The sequence below is a fragment of the Vigna unguiculata genome, chromosome 8 (genome assembly GCF_037176805.1).
Source record: "Vigna unguiculata cultivar grain cowpea cultivar isolate G323 ecotype 2 chromosome 8, ASM3717680v1, whole genome shotgun sequence".
Classification (NCBI taxonomy): Eukaryota; Viridiplantae; Streptophyta; class Magnoliopsida; order Fabales; family Fabaceae; genus Vigna; species Vigna unguiculata.
Genome location: NC_140799.1, coordinates 32,120,486 through 32,134,308, shown reverse-complemented (window position 1 = coordinate 32,134,308; position 13,823 = coordinate 32,120,486). Strand labels below are relative to the sequence as shown.

The following is a 13,823-nucleotide window of genomic DNA, read 5'->3' as shown; positions in this document are numbered from 1 at the left end:
TCAATTTAGTACCTAAATTCGCAATGTGCATCAATGTAGTACCCTCCGTTAAGTCTTTGCAAACGCTATTAAGTATCTTGCCACATGTCAGTCTCTGCTTTTTAAATTTTTTTAATTTTTTTTTTAATTTTAAAAAAAAAATTAAAAAAATTGCCACGTGTCAAATCTTTGATGTGACACGTGGCAAGGTACTGCCACATGGCAAGGTACCTGTCAAGTGTCATTGTTTTGATTTCAATTTAGTCCCCACATGTGTCTATTTGTTTCAATTTTGTACCCATTTATGTTTATTTGTTTCAATTTAGTATCCACCCTTATTTGTTAGAATTTTATCTGAATATTTTTTTACAAAATAGAGAAATATTGTGTCTTCCTTAATACCAAATACAGTAAACATATGATGTTATATTAATAGATGATCAATATTGTAATATGATTAAGTTAGTATAGAAATTAAATTCATATTAATTAAGAATAAAGTAAAATAAATATGTGTACACATTTTTAAATATATATATATATATATATATAATATTATATTAGTAGGTGATTAATATTGTAACATGATTAGGTTAATAGTTAATATAGAGAGTAAATTTATATTTATTAGGTAAGAACAAAGTGAAATAAATTGAGAAAAGAAGAAATAATAATTGTTAATGAATGATAAAAAAAAATTGTTAGCATACCTTTAAGTTATGTGGTGGCAAACCTCCTGGAGAAATAGTGTGCGAGTACTCATGTTGGTATAAATGATATGTGTCTCCTTCAACCTCATCAAATGACAACAAATTACGTTCTTCTCCTGGAAATAGATTGATAATTATGTCATTAAGTTTTTCTACATCTTCATTTTTTGGAGTTAGTATGGCTCGTTCAACCATATAAGATGCATCACATGTATGAAATTGTAACTCAGGAAAAGTTTGGTGTATGAGGTGTTGTATTGAGGTTTCTCCTTCCCATGTTATTGCTAGTTGTTGGGGTATTTTTACCATGTCATCAACTTGTGTTGGTTCAATACCATTTTTGATGCGCATGAGATATTCAACAAAGTTGTGATCTTGTAATGATCGCATGTTTTGTTGTAAATGTAATATTTTTGTGTTACTCCATAAATGAGAGTTAATAATACAGGCAAAAATCATTTGTGCTTTTGTACCTTTTTGAACAACTGGCAGTACTTGACGAAAATCACCTCCTAATATGATCACTTTCCCCCCAAATGGAGCATCAGAATCTAGAATGTCCTTTAATGTCTGATTTAGTGCCTCCAAAACATATCTGTTAATCATGGGTGCTTCATCCCAAATAATTGCCTTTGTTGTTTTTATTAGTTTTACAAGATCTGATTGTTTACTTATAGAACAAAATGAACTGGCCTCGACATTGATAGGTATTTTAAATCGAGAATGTGCAGTTCTACCACCCGGTAATAATGTTGCTGCTATACCAGAGGAGGCTATAGCTAAAATAATTTGATCGTTGCTCCTACAATGTGCAATTAAAGTACGATAAAGAAATGTTTTATTGGTTCCGCCTGGTCCATCCACAAAAAAGACCTGACTTTGATTACAGTTTATTACATCTAAAATGGTATTGAAGGTAATGAGTTGGTCATGATTCAATTTGTGTACATTGCCAACATCTTCATTAGGTATCTGTATTGATAATTCTTCTTGTATAATTCTTGGTACTAAAGTAGTTGCCAATGCATCATAAGATAAAGGTGGCAAATCAAAATCCTTGATTGTTTTACCATGTTGAATTAAAAGGTCATTTAAATCCCTCAATAATATAGGAATAAAGTTCTCATTGACAAAAGTGTTGGTTGAAGTATAATCTTCTAGCATATAGGTGTGGAACTGATTCCAAAGGCTTCTAACATCAGTTGGTTCACAAAAAAGTAATATGGCCACAAATAGTCTTCGTAAAGCATATGGCATTTGTAAAGTTGATGCTTCAACTAAGCATTCATGAATATTGTTGTCACTTTCTAAAAATCCCCATTTCTCAGCCGCCTTTTTGAATGTGTAACAATATGTTTCATTTGGTGATAACAGATACTCCCAACTGGTTGGTCCTCTTATGTGAGAAAGCAAAACCCACAAGAAGAACTTATCTCCTTCAAAAGGAGATACAGTATAAATTCGACCGATAACTTTCTTGTTTGACCTTCTTGGATACCATTCCTTATGTCTATTATTCCAACAATAATGCTCTGGAATTTTCCGATACAAAAATGTTCTAGATTGGGGATCTCTTTGATTGAGGGCAAAAAATTGTGTAAGCATGGTTTTGGAGTTGTTATCATCATTCAACACGTCATTGATGTTTTGGTGCTTATAAAATCGCACTTGTTGTCGATTTGGTAAATGAATTTGCAATCTTTCAACAACTGGATTCATTTGATAGATTGTAAATCTGAAGATTTTCCATAAAGCCTTGGGAGCACAAATCCATCTAACATCAAGATATTGCTGGACTTCATCTATAATTGGTCCAATATGAATCTCCATTGCTACTCGATCTAGTCCTTTGTAAACATACTTATACAAATATTTAATACTTTTGATGTTGCTGCAGACCTCAACATTTATATGACAGTCGTATTTTAAGAGTAACCAAGGATTATAAGGAACCACCCATCTATTGTAAACTGTCACATTTCTATTTATGGAAATTGGTTCATCAAAACGTCTTCTATATTGTGGATATGAATCATTACCTTATCGTGTTTCTTCCAAGAAATCCTTGGGAAATCTCTTTTGCCATTGATTGCGCTTCATACATGGTGATCTAGGATTGAGAGTTCCGCAAGGACCATGTATATGTGTTTCAACACAACTTCATGCAATTGTGGTTCTTCTTCCTTATTTGGTATTTCTGCCCTCACAATGCTATCATAATCTTGTGGATCACGTAACTTATCATTATTATCTAAGATCAATAGCATATGTACATGCGACAACCCACGTTTTTGAAATTCAGTAACATACATATAACTAATAACTTTTCCAAGGACTCATTTATTAACAATATCTTCCTTCAATTGCTCGAAAGATTCTTGTGAGCAAGTCAGGGCGATCTTGTGGAGTTTGTTGATTTTGTAGTTCAGAAGAAATTTCACTCCAAGATGGATTGCATGTCATTGTAAGGAAAATATCAGGTTTTCCATTGTGAGCAACAATTGCCATACCATCTTGATATCGTTGTGTCAAGTCTCGACGACTACCAATAAATGACGATGGTAATATTGTCCTCTTTCCAACAGTATCTTCAAAGAAATGAAAGAGTGAATGATAATATATTTAGATGTAATAAATGTTGTTTTAAATATATTTACCTGCGTGAGTTTGTCCTTCATGCAAAGCATCCTGCAAACCTTGGTACACTTCAGCATGAATGTTGTTTTGATGATTACGAATTCATCGTAACCTTCCGGTCTCAATCTTAACGTAGTTATCTACAACATATTGTTGTAAAAGTCGTCCCGCTTGTAATATTACAGACTGATCATTTGGACGAATCTACATTAAATAATCACGTGTTTTTAAAATATGTTAGCCTTCTTCATATTACATAATTTAATGAAACTGGGATAATTATGATAGAAGTTACCTGAAGCATGAAACTATAATATTCTTAGTAAGAGATACTTTGGCCATTATGATTTTTTGTGTTGGTGTCCCAGCCATATGTTCCAAATGGAAATAATAAAGGATATTATAAAGGGTCATAATATCCTATGGTCTCTTGTATGTTTATTAAATTTCCATTATGATCTACAACTTTAATATTTCGGCCATGTTCCATTGATTCTGTGTCTGCAGTAACAATAATAGCTCCTACTTGAGATGTAGTTGGAAGATTATAATGTGGTTGATTCGCAGGACGCTCTTTAATGAGTAAAGAACATATCTGAATATTTGGTTCTTGAGCAAGTTGTCGAAATACATGCACAAAAGGATTGCACCGATGTAATATTTGTTGCAATTTATTAACAATAGTTTGATGAAGTTAAGGGTTTTCCAACATCCTATTTTGTAATTCATGTTCAGTGTCATAAATGTACAACTGCAAAAACCGGGGTTTGGACCCATCATTTGGATAAAATCCTCCTATCCTATGATAAATTGCACCTTGAGCACAAAAACTATATATACCACGACCATTTGCTACTATAGTTTCATCCATATGAACACCAAGAGAAGTGAATGAGAAGACATGATTGCAACTTCTTATATGTTGTCTAAAATGTCTACTTTCAGATGTTTTATCTGAAAATATTTGAAGAAGCTCATGTGGAGGAGGAACACGTGGAAGTAAGGCTTTCCCACTAGAGCAACACATATCGCGCAATTCATGATAAAATAATTGTGCATGACAATGTGGACATATAGTTGGTCTAGGCAATTGAAATTTGAGCATCGAAACCGTATTTGAAAAATTTCTAGCACTATTATGTGTTCGGGGGAATCTACGTAGCATATCTACATTATTGTGATATATTGGAGGAATAGTAAATAATGTAGTATTATAAATTGCAAAAGTATTAAAAGTGCATTCTTAAAGCACAACATGTATTAATTATGATAGGAAAAAGATACAAATAAGGTTCAATGGTACCAAAATGAGTATTAACTATTGATGGAAATAGTTTACTAACCACGTTGAAGGGCACTGATGTGTGTATTACTTTGTCCTGCTTCCTTATGATTACATCCTTCTAATCTTTGTGTAGGAAAATCATAACATGTGTGGTATTAAATCAATGAAAAAAAGTGCATAATAAAAAACCAATATCACTGTAATAAATAAAGAGAAAATTAAAAACCATGATAGATGGTAATAAAGTATAATCATATCTTGATACACAGAGGAAAAAAAGGAAGTAATTGCGAAAATTAACAACAACTTAAAGGTGTTTTATTATTCAACACTGTAATAAATTATATCAAAATCATAATTACAAATCCTATAATAGTAAATAAATAGAATGAAAATATTTTTTGAAATGGAATGTAAACAACATAAATTAACTATTGATGAATAAAGTTGACTAACCATGTTCAGTGCCAGTAATGTGCGTATTACTTGGTCCTGCTTCGTTATCATTACGACCTGGAAACCTGTCAGTAATGTGCGTATTACTTGGTCCTGCTTCATTATCATTACGTCCTGGAAACCTGTCAGTAATGTGCGTATTACTTGGTCCTGCTTCACTATCATTATGTCCTGGAAACCTTTGTGGGGAAAAACCATAACCTAATATTTAAAAAATAAGATAAATTGTATTTGAATCAAATATATACTTTATAGGAAAAAACTAAAAAGAATGTAAGCATACTCGAAAGAATTTTCTCGGCTAATGACATACAGTAGTGATGAGGTGGGTTTAAACCTAAACAAAGAAGGTGTATTATACTTTTTTGTATAGAGTTAGATATAATTTTACATTTAAGCGTAAGTAAATGTAATTATTTATGAAGTATTTTTAAGATTGTTAGAATACATTATTGTTTATATATGTTTTTTACTGTTGTACATAATACAAATATAGTGTACTGACCACAATCAATGTTACTGACAGGTGAAGTACTTGACAATGCTTCATATACATTATATTCTTTAAACCTTTGTGGTGCATGAGGAGAACCTGTTATGTGAAAGCATGAAGCATAATAAATATAAATATGTAAATATTTCATAAAATGGTAAGTAAATAACATGGATTAAATATTGATGAATAAAATTGACTGACCATGTAGAGTGTCAGTAATGTGTGTATTACTTGGTTCTGCTTCATTATCATTACGTCCTGCAAACCTTTGTGGGACCAAACCATAACCTAATATTTAAAAGATAAGTTAAATTTTATTTAAATCGAATATATAGTTTACATACAGTAGTGATGAGGAAAAATGTGATGTTACCTGCATTAGTTACTGACCGAGCCATTTGTCGAAAAGATGTCATTCTCAATTGGGGAGCTCTGTTTGGCATTTGGACAATGTTGGTTGTGTTTTCAGGATTATTTTTCCTTCTTTTAGATTGTTCAATAAGTCTTTATTGGGGGGTCATTTTACGTCTTCTATTTACAGCATTTATTTTCCATCTTTGTCTTTGTTATTCTAATGTTGATTTGTTAGAAGGAATATTTTCCATTTAGGTATGTTGTCTATTTAAACAAAAAACAATAATTAATAAATCCAAAATTAATATCAATTTAAAAATGTATTACTTGGAAGAAAGTAATGAATGAAAAGAAGGACAATGAAAGTAGTGCATAATATGTACAACAAATAAAAGTAAAAGAAGATAATGATATAGGAAGAAATACCTAAATGTGTGAGTAGAAAGACTACAAAATTTGATTTGATGTAACAATGAAGAGCAGCAATGCAGATGATGACAGGCTAGTTAGCAAGTTACTGAAAAAAAAAGATTTGTAATTAAAAAAAATAATTTGTCAGTTTTAAAATAATACAGGATGTAAAAAAGTTGCTAATTTCTAAAAAAAATTGCTTAGTATTAGTATATTCTATGTTTGGTTTGGACATAAGGCTAGAGACATAAAGATTTGTACAATAATAAAAAGAAAATTACATTTTAAATTTGATATTAATACATGATTATATTGTTACAATTTATTACTTTAACACTAATCTTATTATCAAACGACCATTTACATATTTTATCTGGTAAAATGATAAAATAAATAATACATGAAGGGTAGTGTAGTGTAAATATAACTGTTCTATCACAAAACAATACATTTATTAATTTTTATTATTATAATTTTAAAAACTAATATCAAGTGTCATAAATTTTTATCTCTGATAAATAACGAAATAAATTGATAACCATATTACAGAGAGACTAATGAGTATAAAATCTAGGCTGAATTCAAAAGTTTATAAAATATGTTTTAATTAGAACGTTAAGATGTATACCGACTAAACATAAATAAATCTAACATTAGTACCTTAAGTTTTTTTTTCAACCGTATTAAAATTGTTCAAGCATCTACTTTTAAAAATATTAAGTTTTATTGATTTCTATAAAAAGTCAAACTTAAAAACTGATGAAAACTATACTCTTCAGTATTCTCTGTCACAAAAATGAATTTTAAAACATATTGTGATAAATATGGTAGCTTTTTATGTCAAGTTTATATATGATATAAACAAACACACCCGTATTATGTATAAGAATATTATTTTTATATTGAAAACATCTATAGTAACCCTGTTATTTCATTATGCACCTCTAGTAAATAAAGTTTGATATGTAGTTATTTTATAAAGTAAAAAAAATGCATACCAATGACTTTTAATTGAAGTAATTTGATAAAATTAATTAAAAATAGATATAAGTTAAAAATATATATAATTGTTACCGTTTTCTAAAATGATGTTTCTCTTCTTTTTCACTCCCACCAAACATTATTATATTAGCATCTTCACTCATCTTCCATTTCCACAACGAAAAACTTTACACTGTTCCTTTGCACAGTGCTTGATAATTTAAGAATTAATTAACCTTCAAATTTCAAAGTTAAAATAATTTAATCTAAATATAAACTACAGCTTTTGTTTAAATAATTATCTTATAGTGGCCATGGTATTTTTTAAAATAAATTAGAATACATTGCATTAATAATTTCTAAAATTTTGTTAATTTTTTTTGTATAATGACATCTATGTCCAACAAAAACTTTTTTGAAAACAGATATGAAATATGTTACACTGTTCCAAAGATGAAGTATCCTTAATTTGGCTTTGAATCCGGCATGTTTTGAAGGTTCCGAAAGTAAGTGCTTTTGTTGTTCTTTTATAGAATTTTCTTCGATCTCCTTTTCAGGTTCGTTTCGTAATGTTTAACCTTCATTTTCACTCGCTACTTTGTTTCGTGAATTTAATTTAACGTTTTGATGCGTCGTTGTGCAGAATTGATGGTCAAACTTACTGAGTTTTGCGGTTCATCCGTGATCTTGAAGTGTCAATTACCCAAGGGAGACTTGGAGACCCTGATTTCCATCACCAACGACGAAGATCTCGCCAACATCTATAACATAAATGAAAAAAGGAAATTGGACAATTACCCAAAGCAAATAATCATAAATTGGACATTCAATAGTAATCATAAATGAAAAGGAGCAATAGAAAATACCGTTATTGTTTTGTCCAATGAAGTCCAATGAAGATAAATAACATCGGCAAAGTGAGTGTGAAAACTAAGACAATAAGCAAGACAAAACAACTTCACGAAAGGAACAGTGATGAAATAATGTGGTTGCACAGAAAAATAAACTGTAAAATAATGGTTACTTGTGAAATAATTTTAAAAATAATAAATAACTTATTATATTAAAAATGGTAAAATAGGAATTAAAGAAAGTGGACACAAAAAGGGGAATCCCCTTTATATATTGTTATAGATTCAAACAAGAAAGTTGTTATTAGTTTTATAAGTTCAAATATTATTAAGGTTTATTTGTAGTATATTATAAAATTATTTTCGGATAATATAAAACACCAACATTGTACCCAAACATGGATTATAATTAAATTTGACAATAAATTTAATTTACCCAAGCATATTAAGATTTTATGGATTACCAAAAACTCACAATACAAATAAGTTTACATAACACAATCAATTACTGATAATATAAATCTATTAAAGTAAATAGAAGAATTTCGAAAGATAATTTAATAGAGTTTAACAATTTGATCTTCCAAATATTGCACTCTCGTGTTAGTGATGTCGAATCCTTGGTTCACAATTATGGTTAAATGGGACATGCCATCTTCCATCATTTGCATCATATTCTGAATGTTTTCAATTGCCACCAAAAGTTTGTCCAACTTGTCATCATAATCGGGGACTCGCTCAACTGATTGTTGTTGAAAAGGGTGTTCTGGTCTAATGTTTTGAACATGTTCTACAACATTTGGAGGGTTTTCATCACCATCATCTTCATCTGAGATTTGTACCCTACCATGTTACCAAATGCCTTTGATATTTACAATGTCCAATTTTGACAATGTTTTAGGACCAAAGAAGTGATTCCATCCTAGACCAATGAAGGTCTCATAACTAAGATTAACCTTAAAGTGAGAAAATATCCTTGTAATGAACATGGCATTTGTGAAGAGATATGTTGTTGTCCTTGCATTTAATAATGTGTTGCATAATGTGATATGGTCAGTTGATGGCAATATTATTTTTCAAACACCACATAAAAAATGTTTTCCTTAGTAATTGTTGCAAAGTTTGCACCACAAGGAGACAAGATATGCACAGGGACATAATGCAATAGTCTGTCATTGATATACAAGATTCCTGCATTCCTAACCATCCGACCTTGTAGGTGTGATATGACCATGGAGTTTAAAGTTGCCTGCTCGTCCTAATCTAGGTCTTTAGGTATAGTTAGAAATGATAACTTTCAACCTTCATATCTTAAATTGCATAGAGTCAACCAATTTGTAGGAGTGATTTTAATCTTTGTCGTCTTGATCTTAGTGGACATGTAATCTCATTCACTGATTTTGAGGTTTTTGTAAAAAACTCTAACCAGTTATTTGTATTAAGTTGGACTATAGATTTGGATAATTTTTTTCACACCTTGAAACAATATGGGTTATATCAAGTCCACCCTAAACTCTTGGAAAAAATACATGACCATGACTTTTGGTGACAATATTCTCCTCCCCGGGAAATGGACGTTGTATTCTCTCATCTGCGCATATGTGCTAAACTACCATGTCAAATTTAATGCAGCGTGAACATATACATGTTCAACCCCATCATCATTAGCACTTGCATGCATTTTTCCTTCACTTCTCTTAGAACTTCTTTGTCTTTTCGTTGAAGAAGATGAAGTCATTCCTGCAAAACCTAATGTTAAATGAAAAAAAGGATAGACATGCTCTACATTTGAAAACAAAGTTAATTTCCTCATAAGTTTTCAATAGTGCATGCAACAAGTGCATAATAATAACACAGAAAGAAATACATCAAAGTTCATGGCTACTTCTTAAAAACAAATAATCTAGCCTCTACCATTCATAATACTGATTAGCTTGTTCAGACACCATTTAGGAGGCATCTCGAATAGGCGCACGATCAAGAAAGTTGTAGCACTTATCAATAATTTTATCATCACTGATTTGTATTTCCACTAACATTAGCCAACTATCAGAGGAGGAGTATTGGAAATTTGATTTCCTCCTCATGTTACTAACTTGTTCAGTCAGCAGCTCATTTCGTCATTCATTTACAACCACATGACGTTCGGATATTAAGACTTGTCTTTTTGCAGTTACAACTTGTTGTTAACATATCTCATTACCTTTTTTAATACCATTGACAAATACATTGAGTTTTGTGTGTAAATTTTCAAACTAGGTTTTGATAACATTGATCATGGTTACCTTCCTTTCTGAACCTCAAAAGGAGGATGTCCCACATGACAAAATGGATGGCATAGGAGATGGACTATAGGAGTACACGTTTGATGGTTGATGAATGTTTGGCAAGTGCACTAATCGTTAACGTAATAATAAAATATCGTCCTTTGGGATTAAGTTGTTGAATACTAGATTCCTAGTTTATGTAATTTTGAGCAAATGAGATTCAATAGAATGACAAGCATAAAATTATAACAAAAAATTCAATCAATATAAGAACTGTCGGAGGATTGATTTTGTACCCTTTCCTATAGAATTATACTCCTTTCAATTGATGTCAGCAATGTAATCATTCACTTGAGTGTACTCAAAGTTGTTTTACCCCTAATTTTTTAGTAGATAAAATTTTATTCATTGAATTTGAACCCGCAATCCCTTAGGTCAGTTTACAAAAATCCAATAAAATCATGAAAAATCAATAATAATCTCTATTGCAAACTAATTACATATGCTCAATTTCTCAATTGTGACATAACCTAACCTATCTTATTTATAATCGTAAATAATCCTCAATTTCCCAATTGTGAAATTGCTCATAGAATAAACAATAAAATCATAAATAGAGCACTAAGATAAATAACATTAACAAAACATCAATTGTAAAGAGTAGAAACTATAATCCAGAGTCTTATATCAATCATCCAACAAAAAGAAAATTCGTTCTGCATAATAAGAAGAAAACTAAAACTAACAAAAGAAGAGAATGATGAAGAAGAAGACTTTTCGTGAACGATCTTCTCTCCCTTAATCGTTTCCCCCTTTTTCTCTTTCTTTTATTTTCTTTTTCCTTTAAATCTTTGTCAGTCCATGTCATCTTAAGATTTCTCGTTGAAAGATCCAAAAGTTGTGGAAAAATTTATAAGCCACCTATGAAACACACTATTTTGCATCCTATATTCTAGAGCCAAATCCATAGGTCGTGGAAAAATCCACCAGGCACCTATGGAACTCGTTGTTTTGATTCCTAGATCTTTGAAACCAAATCCACAGGTCGTGGAAAAATCCACAGACACATATGGAACTCGCTGCGTCTTTGAAGCTAAATCCATAGGTTGTGGAAAAATCCACAAGTCAGATGTGGATCTCACTGATTTGCATACTTTAGATTTGACACTAACTCCTTCCAACTATGATTGCACCTCAAAACACCTGTTTACACAAACAATGCACAAACCTAAATGTGTGATCCATAACAAAGATAATGCATGATGAAATCATTCTAATAATGCAAAAAGAAATAAAAATGGCCCAACTAAAGCATGAATGCATACACATTTTATCTGCTCATTAGTGGTGAACGAGGTATATAGGCTCCTCAGGAATGTAATCCATGTCATTATTAAGATAAACTCGATATTCTTGTGTTTAGAGGTTCTGTCTAAATTGACATGTTATGTTCACCCCTGTCGCAACCTATATCGCAACGGGACAACAAACTAAAAAGAAATTCATTTGAAAAAAATATATATTTGAAGTCGCCACCATAGTTTATTTTGGAAAACTATGGAAAACCATAAAAATAAAATAAAGTCTGGAAAAACCAAATTTAGGGTCTGGTAGTCGGTTACGCATAGGAAAGGTATTAGCACCCTACAACGTTCACCCAAAGGCGGTACCTTTAATTAAATTTGTAAAAGAGATGTGTTTATTTAAAATATTTATTTTTCCCCAAAAAAAAAGTGAACAAGTATATGTTGAGTGAAAGGAACCTGACAAGGATTAAAACCTTGGTCCTACGTATTCTCATTAAAAATGAGAAATCAGGATTACGTAGTTCTTTATAAAACTAAAATGATTTGAAAAACCTTTTAATTTTTGGGAAGTGAACCTAACAAGGACTTGTCCTACTACTTATCTCCATTCACAATGAAGAATCAAGGATCACGTAGTTCTTGATAAAACTTGATTAGAATATTTAAGTTTTTAAAGTTGTCTTTTGACATTTTTGAAAATGAGTGTCATGCGACGCATGTGGCCGGGCACCAAAATCATTTTTTATACTTTGTATTTTTGAAAGGGAATGTCGTGCGACGCGAGCGGTCGATTAGACACCAAAACATTTCTATAATTTGTATATTTTGAAAAGGAGTGTCGTGCGACGCAAGCGGTCGATTAGACACCAAAACTATTTTTTTAATTTTTATATTTTTGAAAAGAAGTATCGTGCGACGCGAGCGGTCGATTAGACACCAAAATAATTTTTATAATTTTTGTATTTTAAAAAGAAGTGTCGTGCGACACGAACAATTGATTAGACACTAAAAAAATAAAGAAAATAATTTTAAATTTTTATTTATTCTTATTTTTATCATTTTAAAAAATTATTTTAATTTTAATTTTAATTTTAAAATACTTTTATTATTAAAAAAAATGAGATGATTGAAATGTGAGTTTAATTAAAAAAAGGTAAACTTGGAAGAAAAAAAATAAAATAAAATAAAAATGAGAGTGCATATATGAGTATGTGAGTGCAATGAGAAAAACTACACATATCGAAACATAGTGCATAAAGAGAAAACGCGTGGTGCATAAAGTAAATGCATCCTAGTATAGAAAAGGAAATTAAAGGAGTGAAGAGTGGGCTTAGTGAAAACACTGGTACATAAGGTAAAGTAAAACTTAATGTAAAGGGTGTGGGGGGAGTGCATGAAGTAAACAAATAACCATAACCCAAATTAAAAGCAGGGATGTATGAATTAAAATATGGAGGTGCGTGAAGAAAAATAAATATGCCAACCCTAATTAAAAGCAAATTAAAGCAGGGGGTGCACGAATTAAATTATGGAGTTACGTGAAGAAAAATAAATCTCCCAACCCTAGATCTAATTAAAACACAGCTTTTGATACTAACACCCCAAAGTTCATCTTCTTCCTTCCGCTAACGGCCACCACGCAAGCACCAATGTTGCCAATTTCGTACAAGGCCGTGGCGGCACTGCTCACGAAGGCACCGCCCTCGACAACACCGACAGCCATCTACGCCACCACACCGTCATGTGCGTCCACCAATCACGTTCATGCTTATAGTTAGGCCAGCAACGACACGACATCGACGGCGCAGGCCATCCCCATCACGCCACCACTAATAGCGGTGCTAGCCACTCCACTTCTCCTCTCTCAGTCGCGAAATCCTAACGCACAATAGCCCCCTCTGGTTCGTGCTTACCATGTTTGTTGTCGAAAATGCTTGTTAGTGTTGCCACCATTTGCCATCACAGCCACCATCAGTGTCTGAACAGAGCCACCGCAACAGTGTTTTCTCTCGCGCAAGAATTTCACTTCTTCAGAACTGAACCCAAGTTTCTCCAACACCAACTCAAATTGCCTCCAATGTTTCCCGCA

General features: G+C 31.6%; 1 protein-coding gene across 1 annotated transcript; it reads right to left on the bottom strand.

Annotated features, from left to right (window-relative positions):
* Positions 1-680: 680 nt before the first annotated feature.
* On the bottom strand, positions 681-2,519 carry LOC114195057 (uncharacterized). Its single transcript, XM_028085453.2, has one exon. It carries the CDS (start codon positions 2,517-2,519, stop codon positions 681-683), a length of 1,839 nt encoding a protein of 612 aa, XP_027941254.2.
* Positions 2,520-13,823: the final 11,304 nt, after the last annotated feature.

Coding starts and splice junctions, on each gene's coding strand:
- LOC114195057 (XM_028085453.2), bottom strand. CDS start 2,519: ATGGAGATTCATATTGGACCAATTATAGATGAAGTCCAGCAATATCTT.